This window comes from Erpetoichthys calabaricus, chromosome 1 (genome assembly GCF_900747795.2).
Source record: "Erpetoichthys calabaricus chromosome 1, fErpCal1.3, whole genome shotgun sequence".
In the NCBI taxonomy this organism is placed as follows: domain Eukaryota; kingdom Metazoa; phylum Chordata; class Cladistia; order Polypteriformes; family Polypteridae; genus Erpetoichthys; species Erpetoichthys calabaricus.
Window position 1 is genome coordinate 192,784,629 of NC_041394.2, and position 13,723 is coordinate 192,798,351.

Below are 13,723 nucleotides of genomic sequence, written 5' to 3' on the forward strand. Positions count from 1 at the left end.
AGTGCATGGTTGAACTTGACTTTGCTCAAAAATTTATAGTAAATCCATACAGAAAACAGAAGAGCTAAACTTCACCAGAGCACACACACACACACAAACACACAGTGTATGCAAGGCAAAACTGCTGCCAGGGTTTTTTTTGGAAGCGATGTAATGACTAGTTGACACTGTGATCAGAAGCGAACTGCAGTGCTGAAGTGACATTCAAAAATAATTGGCAATTCCAAAGAGGGGAGCATAAGAACAAAAAAGCAGTGAGCCCCCATTTATGAAGGTCATGCCTGCTGTTATAACGGCTTGAAATTTGCAACATGATCACCTAAGGCATTGGGGGCTTGTTTATGTATTTTAAAAAGATTATCATGAAATCAATGACAATATTACTGTTAACTGTATGCTGCATTGAGACAACTAATAGTAAAATCAAACATCTCTATAATTAGGAGCATAAAATGTGATATGAAATTAAACATACAGAATGAAAGCTTGCAAGCAACAGAAACCTTCAATATGCATACAAATCAATATACAGTAGGTCATATGTGTTAAAGTAATAATTTATATGTAAAACAATAGTGGCAACATGAAAACCAGTGTATCTGGACAAAAACATACTCATTATTGTGCATTTGTGCTTCAGACATTATCCTTAAAATTTCTATTAAATAGAATGGAGTTCTGTGTTTTAATACAATTCTTGTTTATCATGGCATCAAAGAGTGGCACCATGTTGCATGCTGGTCAGATTTGAAAGTAAAAATGACCCTGTACTCTATACACGTGACAATACTACTACTACTACTACTACTACTTGTAAAGGAACGAAAAGTTAGTTTATTTCACTTGTAGAAAAATAAAGTTATAAAAAAGTATGACATGACTCAAAGAAAAATCAAAACTAGGAGGATAATTTCTTCACATGTTTCCCATTATGAGGTTAGTCTGGACATCTGTTCAACAAAAAACATAATCATGCCATTAAATTATTACACTTCATTACAAGATGATATTTAAGTGTATTTAAAGAAAAATACTAAATGTTTTAAAAGCAACAAGCAATCTACTGTACATTATTTAGCTTCTGGGCTTTGTTATATTTGATGAGAAGGCTGACTCATGAAAGATATACAGTATATTGTATAATAAACAATAGCAGATGTACCAAGGCCTGTTTCAAAATCAGCTTCTGCTTTAAGTCACTCTTTATACTATATAAGAAATAAAATTAGATTGTTCTGAATTTCTTAAGGACCTTATTATGGAGCATTCTGTTAATAGTGCTGCATAAGAATTATTGGACAGAGATTTTACATGCCATCAGTAGGTTACTGGCCAGGATGTACAATTAATGGAAATGCTAGTAGTGGTGCAACATTCTAATATGAGACGTCAACACGTCCATTATCGGTTTTAGAAGGCTCAGCAGAGTGTATTCTTTCTGGGATGGTTATAGAGGTTTGAAGACAAACACAAATTATTGACCTTTTCGTACAGCTGTAACTCTGCTGAAGACAAGAAGTGGCTAGAGAGTGGTGCGTGTTGCTTCCCCACTTGTGTTGCGGACTCAAACATAAACTATTAAGTTCTCATGTGAACCATCACATCTTTCTACTGTTTGTTCACACTCCTTCCATTTGGTAAAAGGCATACTGTAGGTCAGTCAAGACCATGGAATGCTAGATTTTTTAAAAGGTAGACATGAGGTGCATTAACTCTTAACTCTTGGCCTGATAGTCTTCTAATTGAATATAATAAATATGTTTAGGTGTGTTTGTATTAAACTTGTCATTTGTAGGCTATTGTCGAATAATGAGTACTGATGTCCTTTTAGTTTTCTTGAAGTTTTCTTTGTATTAGCTTCATCAAATCACCTTCTCTATAACTGGTATTGCTATAAGAATTAAGTAAATATCAGAAAGCAGTATAACAATTTTGATTTTTAGGCATCGAATAGATCCCATAACTCTTGACAAAGGTGATTTTCACACTGTTTATACATTCTTTCTACTAAAACATAGTAATGGGTGGTCTATAGTCAGCCTGGAACGTACATCACTTCTCAATCACAAAGTATATTTCACTAGAACAGTATGTGCTTGCTTTGAATGCGTTATAGTACATAGTTTATCTACAGTGCTTTTGATCTGCCCCATTTAAACCTTCGTGTTCTGGTTAGGTAAGCCAATATGCTCAGAAGGGCAGACATTCCCTAGGGACAGCAATCTAAGATTTCACACCTCATCCTCCCTCAGTTGCACATAAGCTGTCTTGGGCAGAAGCAGGCTTGGGAATATAGAAGTGAAAGTGAGAAACACAAAGCCCTCCAAAGATGAACGCATTACAAATTGGCAAGATGATCAAATTCTCTGTGTCCTAGGGAACTGTGCCACCTCTTGTGCCTCGACAATGTGCTCTTAAATACATATACCTTAAACAAATACAGATATTAGCCTGGATACCAATTAAAATGTATAACTGAAATTAGGTGATCGCTATTTTCTTACCAGGATAACTTCAATTGCTATTTTTTGACGATGCCTTATGATGCTTTAAAGCTAACCCTGTATAGACCTCCCAGGGATATTGTTATTTAAGAAATGCTGGTGATCATACAAGAAAAAATGAAGTAGCTTTCTTATGCTAGTTATCATATAATGAATTTTACTGCAGTTTTCAATTCACTGATATTTGTTCCTATAAAACATACAACCTTTTTTTATTTTTTTGCAGGATGAGTGAGAGATACACACAAAAAGCAACTAAAGGAACGCTTCTGCTTATTGTGTTTGTGATAACCCTTTGGGGAAAGTCTGTATCTACAGCAAGTCATCATAAAGGTGAGTTTCATATCCATGCATTTCTCCCTTTGCAAAAACCTAGACATCAGGATGGTGTATTGTATAAGTGAAGAAAGAAAAGAAATTAGAAAATGAAATTAAGTAAACTTCAAGAAGCTTTCCTGGAGTACAAAAAATGACCAGTGGATGTAAAATAATGAATGTGGAATATTTGTGGCTTATTAAATGCAACTTTTCTATCAGTGTGACAGAATTCTTTCAATGAATGGCAATGAAGTTACAGGTTTATGTCTCCATTCATTTTCTCAAGTCTAGTTCTCTGCCACTTCTCTATTTCTTTTTGTCTATTTAATTACTGTAAATCTTTTTTTTTTATTCCTAATTATTGCTAGGTACCCTCTATTAAAAAATGTTGTTTGTTTTAACACGTCTTTTGGTACATTTTTTAAAATTATTTTCTTAGATAGTTATAGGTATCTTAATTTAAAATATTGTTTGTAGAAAAGTGAACTCATAGCCAATAATAGAGATGACAATAGAGCTTCCTCCCGACCTACACATGAACTGCTAAGCATTCAGCAATTGTATTCTCATCTTTTCAGTAGTATTTGAGTGTTTGTATTAGTTTTGTTGCTTCTATTTACAGTTTATATTTCTTGTTTTGTTCATAATCACGTTGTCTACATTGCTACTGTGATGTGTGCGTGTGATAACTTCTTTGCTTTTAATGCTGTTTGCCTTAAGAGAATTAGAGATTTAATAAAAGATGCTACAGTTTACATTACAAAAGGTTAAACCATCAAGAGTTTTTGTTTGTCCTTTTTGTTTTTGGTATTTTGGCAAATTAAAAGTGTTTAATTTGGTTATTACTCCAGGTAGAGATTTTACCATCAATTTGATTAATATTTAGGATTTAGCCTGTCTTTACCACACTCATGCATCAATTGCCTGGCAGATTGCTACTACTTTATTTATTTATTGGCTCATTATATCTTATATTTTAAGACAAGTGAATAAAATGAGAAAATGTTCATCCTTTGCATTTTATCAGAATAAATAAAGGACTGTGTGTACCAGTGCTCTCAATATTTTTGTATTAGGCTGATTAAGAAACTGTCCTGCATACCCACCAACAACAAGGTTCTTCTGATAATGTGGTTCATAAGTGAGGTCAAGCAATGGCTGTGGAGAACCTTCTGTGCATTGTAGGGATTTCAGTGATGTTCAAGAAGAATTATGAAATGTAGCAAAATAATGTTGTACAGTATATATCATGCAAATTATAACTACATTCTTTCATTTAAAGATTCTGGGTGTCATTTTTCCTACATATTTTGTGAAAGGCCAGTTCTCTGTTTAATATTTCTAAAAGATTTTATTCCAAATTGAACCATATGTGTGATTAAGAATCATGATTGCAAAAATATTTGACACTAGTGGATGCCTGTCATTTTTGTACTAATTAATTCTTGGCCCATGGCTGACAGCAGTTGAAACATAATCAAGTGTTTATGTATAATGTGTATTACATTTACTACGTTGTCCTGTGATGGTTTGGATTGATGTAGACTGTAACCTTTTGTGTACATCTTAGTGTAACTGTTGTATTATCACGAGTACATGCCAATATTTCTGTGAATTATTACTTTGAAAGCAATTTAAAAAATTGTTGAAGATATTCTGTCTCCCAGTCCTATATTGTTAATGACTGGCAAAGGGATTAAAAATTTCCAAAAGATGACTCAAAAATGGGGTACTTCTAAAAGATTCAATAAGAGTGAATAACTGATCAGGAGTCACTGGAGAAAGGAGGGAGGAGGTTTGCATATGTCCTAATTACAAGTCAGTTGGCCCTGAGCCTGTTCTACAGGACGATGACCACACAGAGAAAAAAAATGAAAGAAAGAAAAAGGTCCAAGAAAGTGCAAGATTGGTCATCATGTATAAACAAATTAAATAAGGCAAGTACGTAAGACTGAAGCTATAGGATTTGTTACAAAAGGTGCTATATCCTGTCTGGGTGTATGAAATAGTTCTTATTGCAAATAAGTAAGACTACAGCCATAGGATTTCTTATGAAATCAATATAGCAGTTGGGGGCATATTCAGTCTCCCAGGTGGGATGGTTCTTTTTTTCCAAAAAACTGAAATTTGTTTTAATTAGCTTACCATTTTGCTCATATTTAATATATGTCATATATTTCCCTGGCCTAAGGAGTTTTCTTGTGAAAATATTAAAAGAAACAAAGATTCAAGATACACCTATTGAAACAGTGACATTTATTATTCAATGCATGGCTTTGTCTCTCATTCTAATTCTTAAAACTGAATCAAATTAGTGTTAATTTCAAAGCAAAATGCAGCCATAAGCTTTTATTTATAATGACTCTAAATACTATAAATAAATAAACTTTTTAAATAAATTGCAAAATAGAACACAATATTTGATATTACTTAATACTAATGCTACTAATTATCATGAAATACTACATTAGCATTTTATTCAGTTCCAGTAATGTACTTTTAATTTGACTTTTCACGTTAATTTAAAAATTATTTTTAAAGGCTGTTTATATTTCATAGTGGACTTTCTTTTATGTCATATTACAAAATAGGCTTATTATTTATTTCAAAAACTCTCTTTTCTGTTGGTTTTGTTGTCTATCCATCAATCCGTCAATCGTTTATATACAGGTACATAATAACAGTGCGGCATTTTCATGTGATTTTATTATGCCATAATTACCTTTTTATTGATTTCATTTTGGCACAAATGCATTTCAAAAACTCCTGCCTAGATCAACGATTAACATTCTCATTTGTTTACCATTGACTCTTTCTGAATCATGAGGAATCATGACCAAACTTTATCATCTGGACAAAGTCACAACAGTAGCTAGCCAATGTTAACTAGGCAACATATTAGCAGATGTCAGGAAATGGTGTCCTTGTCTCTTTGCAACCCAATGGAGCTGGTTAATTAGATGGCAGTTTAGCTACAGTAACAACAACAATTTATTGCAGAACACAAAAAGTCGAGATGAAAGCCCTAAGATTGCGTTCTTGATTTTTGAATAGCTGTTCTATGGACACTTGTTTCCGCTTTTCGTCCAATTCTAGAAAACTACTCGTTGTTACAATGGCACCATGGGTAAACCAACTATTTTGTCCAGCTATGCATTTTTTTAGTATTTATGTGTAGCAGTTTTAATTTTATGTATTTAATGTGAATGTTGTGTATTTTTTAATACAACTTAAGGATATTTATAAAAACTATGCACTTATTAGGTTTTATTTTTTGAACTGCAAGCAGTTTGCTTTGGGGGAAGTCAAATGACCTACCCGACCCCTCTCTCTGTGTACCCCCCCTCTCAGAGAGGGTAGTGATGATGTCTAGACTCTGCCTCTGACTATGGCATTTCCTACTATATCAAATGTCTGTTGCCTAGTAGTGGAATTGTGCTGCACTTAGTTGATAAGACGGTCAAGGGGAAATGAAGAAGAGTGCCAGACTGAAGGGCTTTGCAGTAGCATTGTTCTCTGACCTTGTGAAAAACTTCACCTGAGCTCTGCCATTGCATTTAGTGCCCATTGATCTTTTGCCTGCCATTTTTATTATATTTTTACTTATTGTTCTGAATACATTTGCCTGAGCTGTGCTTTGCTGATTTTTGGCTTTCAAACAAAACATTATACAGAATAGCTATATTTTTACCTGGCCTGCTCATTTGCTAGAAATCATCTCTTTTTCATCCAGGACTTTGGTTGCCCTGCCGTTAACTTAACCTTTTTTCCATTTTTTAAATTCATTTTCATTTTTCCTTATTTTTGCCACCTCATTCATATTCTTCTGTTTAATCTACTCACTAAATGGGCAAAGCCTTTTAGTTGGTACATCTCCATTAGGTGCTGCAGTTTTCAGTAGCACAGCCACATGAAGGGTATTTAACAGCTGACTGTGACACAGCTCTTTATTGCGCCATTGCTTTCAGTCCCCCTTCATTTTGCTGTTTCTTAGAATTGTCGGGTTTCATTTTGCTTTGTTTAATGGTAAATATATGGTTGCTCCTTGGTTTAATTCTATTATAGAGTACTGCTAAGTATTTCTCTGGCTCTTACCTTATCTTTGTTTAAAGGTTAACTTGTTGGCTTTTGTTTTGAGGGTCTAGTTAATTTCTTTTTTTTTTTCGAGTTCTGTTCTCCATGTGTTCCTATGTCTCCTAGTTTTTCTTATCAAAATCGTTGTTTTTGTTTTCCTGTTTTTTGGTAAGGTTAAAATTCTTAATTAATGTGCTTATGTTTTTAATGATTAGCGTTTATTCATATTTTGTTATATTAATTCTTTGCATTGATCTTTGTTTATTGTTTAATAACTTTTTTATCAGAATATTAACTTACTGGGAATGGTATAATGGTTTTGACTTTTCCCATTAAAATAAAATCTAATGGTTATGGCTTGTGTAGTTTGACCAATATGGTTGAATTTTGCTCTTTTTCCATCCTCATTGCATGAGTTCTTTCCTGTGAGCTGAGACATGTAGGCTTGTTCTAAGTAAGATGTCCACCTCTGAAGACACAGTCAGGTGATTGCCCTATTACCCCTATTAACCCTGCCATGTGACAATACCAAGAAAGTGCTACTCTGAGCAACTGACACAGCTGTCATTGTGAACAGCCAAAACTGAATACAGTAACTACTGCTGTTTTGCCCTGTAGGTCAAATGAAAACAACTTAAAGGTAGGATGAATATGCATAGGGACTCTTTGTCAAAATTAAGTAACATTTTCCTGGAGCAGCTATAATTTCTATGGACTAATTTTAGAATCCTAAAAGTGCTTGAAAACACAATGGAGAGATACCACTAACAATTTTCATTGACAAGTTTTTTTTATTCTGTTATTTCAAGCAAAATAATTTGACTTCAATACCATTTCAATGTTTACTTATCACTTTTGCTTTTATAAAATTTAGGATATTGAGCAGCAATACACTGTAAACACCAAGTTGCTTTCCAAGTTTACAAGCTTCCCATGTTCCTTCACAACTGGCCTTCTGACTGATTTATGTTAATCAATATCAACTATAATCACCTTCTAAACTTTTTCATTAAGATTGTTAAGCAAGTTTTAGGACACTATCTATTTATAATGTAATTTTTTAAAAATATTTTTCGCATAAAAAACAACATTTTTATTTATTTTATTACAGTTTAGATGGTTGGTTGAACAAATGTCAATGTAGTTAACTCACGTCAAACTTCATATGGTTGTCAGGTTGTGTTAAGTATTTGTTATGAGGTGATTAATTTGGCTTTAAAATTGGCACCATATTAAATGAATGAAAACTAGAACATCTTAATAAGCCAACTGTAGTCAAAACTTCTTCTGAACTGAAAGAAACAGTAGTTCACATGAAAGCGAGAAAAACTCCACATTAGTTTATAGGAAAAAAAATATGTTTATTAATAAGGTCTCTGGTCATAGAGCGGCTAACTGTGGTGTATTTTCAGGAAACCTCACTCCTATAAAAAGGGTTAGTGCAGTGGGCAACTTAGCTGCTCCATGGCGGTTAGCAACCTCCACTGCTTACTGTCCAACGTCCTACTTTGGTAAAATGATGGCTCTGAGCCTCAGGGTCTGTACTGGTATCCTGGAAGGTTGCTGGTTCAAATCCCATTACTGCCAGAAAGGGATTCTGCTCTGTTGGGCCTTGAGCAAGACCCCTAATCTACAATTGCTTGATAACATGTGCTCTGACCCCCAAGGGGGTATGCAATAACTATATTTTGTTGTACCTGTACATTGACAATATCATTATTATTAATGTGTAGTCTGAACCTTCTGAAAATTCCTTCCTATTCCAGTAAAAGTGGCTTCTAAGAATTGTTCTGTATTTTACTGACTCACGTGATGCAGGCAGTATTTTTTATTAGTTTTGCACTTTTGTCACAATTGTGTGTCAACTGAGTGCTTTCCATAGACATGGATCCAAATGTGAATAAGATATTGGAAATGATGACACCTTCTGTTGAGTTACAAATTGGTACCCTTCATTTCAACATCACAATCTTCTTCATAATTTAAATTTCTACTCCGCATTTAATTTTGGGTATCCCTGGCTCTAAATCAACATAGCCCCAAAATCCATTTGGCTTTAGGCAAACTTTAAATGTTAGGGAAATATTTGTTTTGAACATTGTCTTTTCAGACTCACTCCCTTGGTTCCTTAACTTTTGATAGAAACTTTGCCCAATCAATGTTTAAACTTCAAGGATGTTTTTAGTAAGCAGAAGTGGCTTGAGCTTTTGCCCCATCATGATACGAATGACATCTACTGTACATCTTTCACCTGGTACCACTTTAATGAATGGGAAAGGCCACTCTTTGTCATGCAATGATTCGAGGACCAACGCATGATACAAGGGAAATTCCCAAACCGGTTTATTAAATCATGTAGTAATCCAGTGGAGCTGAGTTTCTTCACGAAAAAAAAAAGGTTCTCTACAGCCTTGTGTAGAATACCACAAACTAAATAAAATTACAATAAGAACAACTATCCTCTCTCACTTATTTCATCTCTTCTCCATCAAGTTACTGGATTTACCAGTTTTCATAAAACTTGAAATTGTGGTGTGCCTATTAATCTTAAGTGGATAAAAATTGTAAAGAAAAAAATGTAATGAGTAGAAAATGGCATTGTGAATGTTATGTAATGCCAAATGGATCTGCAAACACACCTTCCATTTTCCAATCATTCCTTAATGACACATTTAGAAACATTTTGGGGATTTATGTGTAGCCACGGTACCTGCCAAAGACAGGTAATTAGAATAATGAAAAAGTTTTTACTATCTCTTACCGTACATGTGCCTTCAGCACCTTTCCTTTTGTATTTGCCTTCGTGAACATTTCTTCATCGGCACTTCCTCTCTGAAGCACATTCCTGTAAAGCCTGCTTCTCAGACTCTGTCATTATTTTCAAGACACCTTTCTCACCTCCTGTCATGTTTTATATTTGCAGTCTTTGAAGGTGACTCTCTCATCATGCCTTATATGCCATTTTTCTTCCTCAATCGTCTCACACTTGCACTTCCTCTTTCGTTGCATCACCACAGCCAGTCTGACCACTCATATTGCTCGGACGGACTGGACACACAGACCTTAGTGTTTTATTATATAGTAGGTAAATATATGGATACAGATTACATATTAATTTTTCCGTAGTATGGATCTTTCTATGTAGAATGTTTGAGTGGTCCTGTCATCTCTCAGTAAAAACTGGAGAAATGCAAATTTTATACAATAAGTTTTAAGTAGTTTTTCCATGAAGTTGCCCGGATCAACCAAACAATTCCACTATTTTAAAAATCGAAGTTTACAGAAAATGTTAAATAGCACTGTGTAGCATTTGCAAATTATTATCAACTAGACAAAGAGCCCATTTCGACAACGTAAGATGAAACAGGCACGAGTTTGTGTCAGCAGTGTATGAAGAACAAATGATAAGTAACGAAGAAGTTGTTTTGTAATGATTGTAGTCCGCTTTACTCATTACTGTACAGGCTTGTACTGTTAGTTGATAAATTTTTCCAGGCCTATAGTATAATATTGAATGATGAATGTTCCAGTACAATATGGAATAGTAATAAGTATAAGCACCACAAACCTGTATAGGTGTATTGAATGAATGCGTAATTGAATCAGAATGCGTAATTAGGCCTCAAGCTGTAGTCGAAATCGCCTTTCAGGCCTCTAGAGCTTTATTCGAAGTCGCCTTTCTCTTTGAATTTTTGCAGCCGTAAATCCACCGCCTGCCACGATGTTGGGGTTGGATGTCGGTCTTGTAAGGTTTTTCGGGCAGCTGCGCAGAAGGCGACTGCGTATTCGGCTTCGGACGTGCGCAGAAGGCGACTGCGCATGTGGCTTCGGACGGACGTGAGTGAGTGAGTGAGGAGGCAGGCGAATTATGTATTAAGATGTTTTATTAAGAATTAATTTTGGCAATGTTATCAATAACATTATTAAATAAGAATTTCTGAGAAAAAATATTTGGATTCAGGAGTCTCAGAACACCTTTTAAAACCCTCAAAGAAATGTTTATTTGCTAAAGATCCTATATTGCAACATCCTGATGTCTCTCTGCAGTTTGAAGTGGAGAAAGATGCATTTAGTATCACTATGAATGCTATCCTCTCTCTGTAGTGCCCCAACATAGGCAAACTCTACCCTTGTGTCTATTTTTCTAAAATATTAAATTCAACACAACAGAACTGTCATGAGGGAAATTGGGAGATACTGGCCATTAAATTAGAGCTAGAGGAATGGCTTCACTGGCAGAACAATATTTTATTATTTATCATATGAATTTGGTGCATTTAAAAATAACCAAAAGATTAAATTACAGTCATCTTGAAGGTCCGTATTTCTGGTAATTTTTGTTGATTGTCCTATCTCTCATCAGTCTGGTAATAAGAATCACAAAGTGAATGCCTCCTCTAGGTAATTTGCCGAGGAGGAAGCTGCTGTAAAACCATATATTACCCTCTGAAAGTTTTTGTGAGCAACTATTCCAAAAATCTTCTCAGATATTGCCAGAGGGTATTACCAGAAATTAAACAATTTGTTTCTGCACCAGTTTGAGGCCAGAAGTCATTGGCACACTCTAAACTTTTTTTGGACACCCTGGTGTCACTAAAACCTATAAGCTGCTTAAATTATTTTTGGTGGTGCTGCACTTGAAACAGAGCTAACACTTCACAAGGTCACTCTTCGGATTATTGTACCCCATTCCCCCCCAAATCTGACCATGTAATGAGATCACTATGGACTTTATTACTGATTTTCCTTCCTCTCAAGATTGTACTGCCATTTTAGCAGTGATTGACAGTTTTTCAAAGAATGCTTATTTTACCATTCTTTAAAAACAACCCACATCCTATGTGGTTTAGGAAGGTTATATTATAATCTTTTGTTTTTTTAATGTGCTGATTATTTTTCGGCATGTTTTTGTATTTAGTTTAATTATTAAGGTTAAGAAATCATTTTATAGTTGACCTTTAACACCATCATTTGTATTTCATTTTTTGCATGTATGCACCACCCTCATGCCCTCAGTTGTGAGAAGCAGATCATAGAATGGTTGAAATAGTTTACTGTCAATTACCCCGATCTACATGCTGTCAAATAAACGAACCACACGCCGTGGTGCAACGTTAGGGGCTTCGCCTCTAGCGCTGACGTCCGAGGTTCGATTCCTGAGAGGGAGTGCAATAGAGTTTTTACGCCTGATGAGCCCAGAATTAGGGTGAAACACGTGTTGCGTACTCTTTACATTATTTGACAGTAAACTATTTCAACCATTCTATGATCTGCTTCTCACAACTGAGGGCATCGTGGCGGATGTTAGCCGACTTGCTGACCAACCACAAGCGTTACCTGGTAGGTAACCACCTATACAATCAGATTGTGATTCAGACTACGAATGCCGTGAATATATATATATATATACTTACACCATATAGCCAAAAGTATGTGGATACACCACCAGATTATTATGTTTAGGTGTTTCAGCTGCAAACATTGTTAACAGGTGTGTAAAATCAAATACTTAGCCATGCAAACTCCATTGATCAACACTGGCAATAGAATGGGTCATACTGAACAGCTCACTGCTTAAAATATGCCACTCTCACAAGATGCCATCTTTGTCACAAGTCTGCAGATCTTCACCAGTCACTATAGGCACTGTTACTGTAAAGGGGATGTGTCTAGGACCAAGAACAGCTCAGCCACAAAGTGGTAAACCACGAAAACTCAGAGTGGGGCCACCAAGTACTGAAGCCCATAGTGAGTCAGCATTGTCTATCCTCTTATGCATGAATCACAAGAAAGTTCCAAGCTACCTTTGGAAGCAACATCAGCACAAGGAATATGTGTCAGGAGCTTCATCAATTGTCTTTCTGTGTCTAGGGCTGTACACAAGCCCTAGATCATTATGCACAATGCCAAGTATCACCTGGAACAGTAGGAATGTGTTCTCTGGAGTGATGAATCACGCTTCACTATTTGCCAGTCTGATGGATGATTCTGGGTTTGGCGGATACCAGGAAAATGCTACCTTCTGGACTGCATAATGCCTACTGTAAAGTTGGGTGGAAGTATGATAATGATCTGTGGCTGTTTTTCAGCTTTTGGGCTAGTCTCCTTGGTTCCTGTGAAGGGTACTGTTAATGCCACAGACAGTTTAGATAACTGTGCACTTCCAAATTTATTGCAAAAGTTTGCGGAAGGCCATTTTATGTTCCAGTATGACTGTGCAGCTGTGAACAAAACTGGATACATAAAGACATGGTTTGACGAGTTTGGTGTGGAGGAACTCACTTGGCCTTCACAGAGCCTTGGAATACTAGCTATGAGCCAGGTCTTCTCCTTTAATGTCAATACCTAACCTCACATATGCAATTTTGCAAATGCAAATGCTAACAGACACATTCCAAAATTTTGTGGAAAGCCTTTCCTGAAGAGCGGAGGCTGTTGGTGGTGATAGGGAGAGGGCCAACTCTATGTTAATGGCAATAATTTTGGAATAGGATGTACAAAAACACATATAGGTGAGATGGTCAGGTGTCCCTGAACTGTTGGCCTAAAAGATGGGGAAACTTGGATCATACAAAAAGCTGTTTAAGTTTCTAACTTTGCTAGTACTTTTTTGAAGTCTACTATAAGATTTACTACGTTTTAGCTGCCTTTCTCATTTACATCTATATGAGCTTATGAATGCTTTTGTCTGGTTAGAGTGGCTTAAGTAAAATGGAGGGTTCTATTGAACTAAAATAATTTTGCAGAATGACTTTGGAACATTTATTTAACACCAGAATTACCAAAGCCTACGAAAAAACTCGTAGATCCGGCCCACCTTAAATCCG

The 13,723-nt window shown here is 35.5% G+C and overlaps 1 protein-coding gene across 2 annotated transcripts in view; it reads left to right on the plus strand.

The window, feature by feature from the left end:
• Window positions 1-13,723, plus strand: part of LOC114658490 (chemokine-like protein TAFA-2) — a 636,259-nt gene that overhangs the window by 366,295 nt on the left and 256,241 nt on the right. For both annotated transcript variants that reach the window (XM_028810567.2, XM_051928696.1), the window contains exon 2: window positions 2,731-2,837. In XM_028810567.2, the coding sequence (XP_028666400.1) occupies window positions 2,732-2,837 (106 nt within the window). In that variant the 5' untranslated portion in view covers window position 2,731. The remainder of the gene's footprint in view (window positions 1-2,730; window positions 2,838-13,723) is intronic.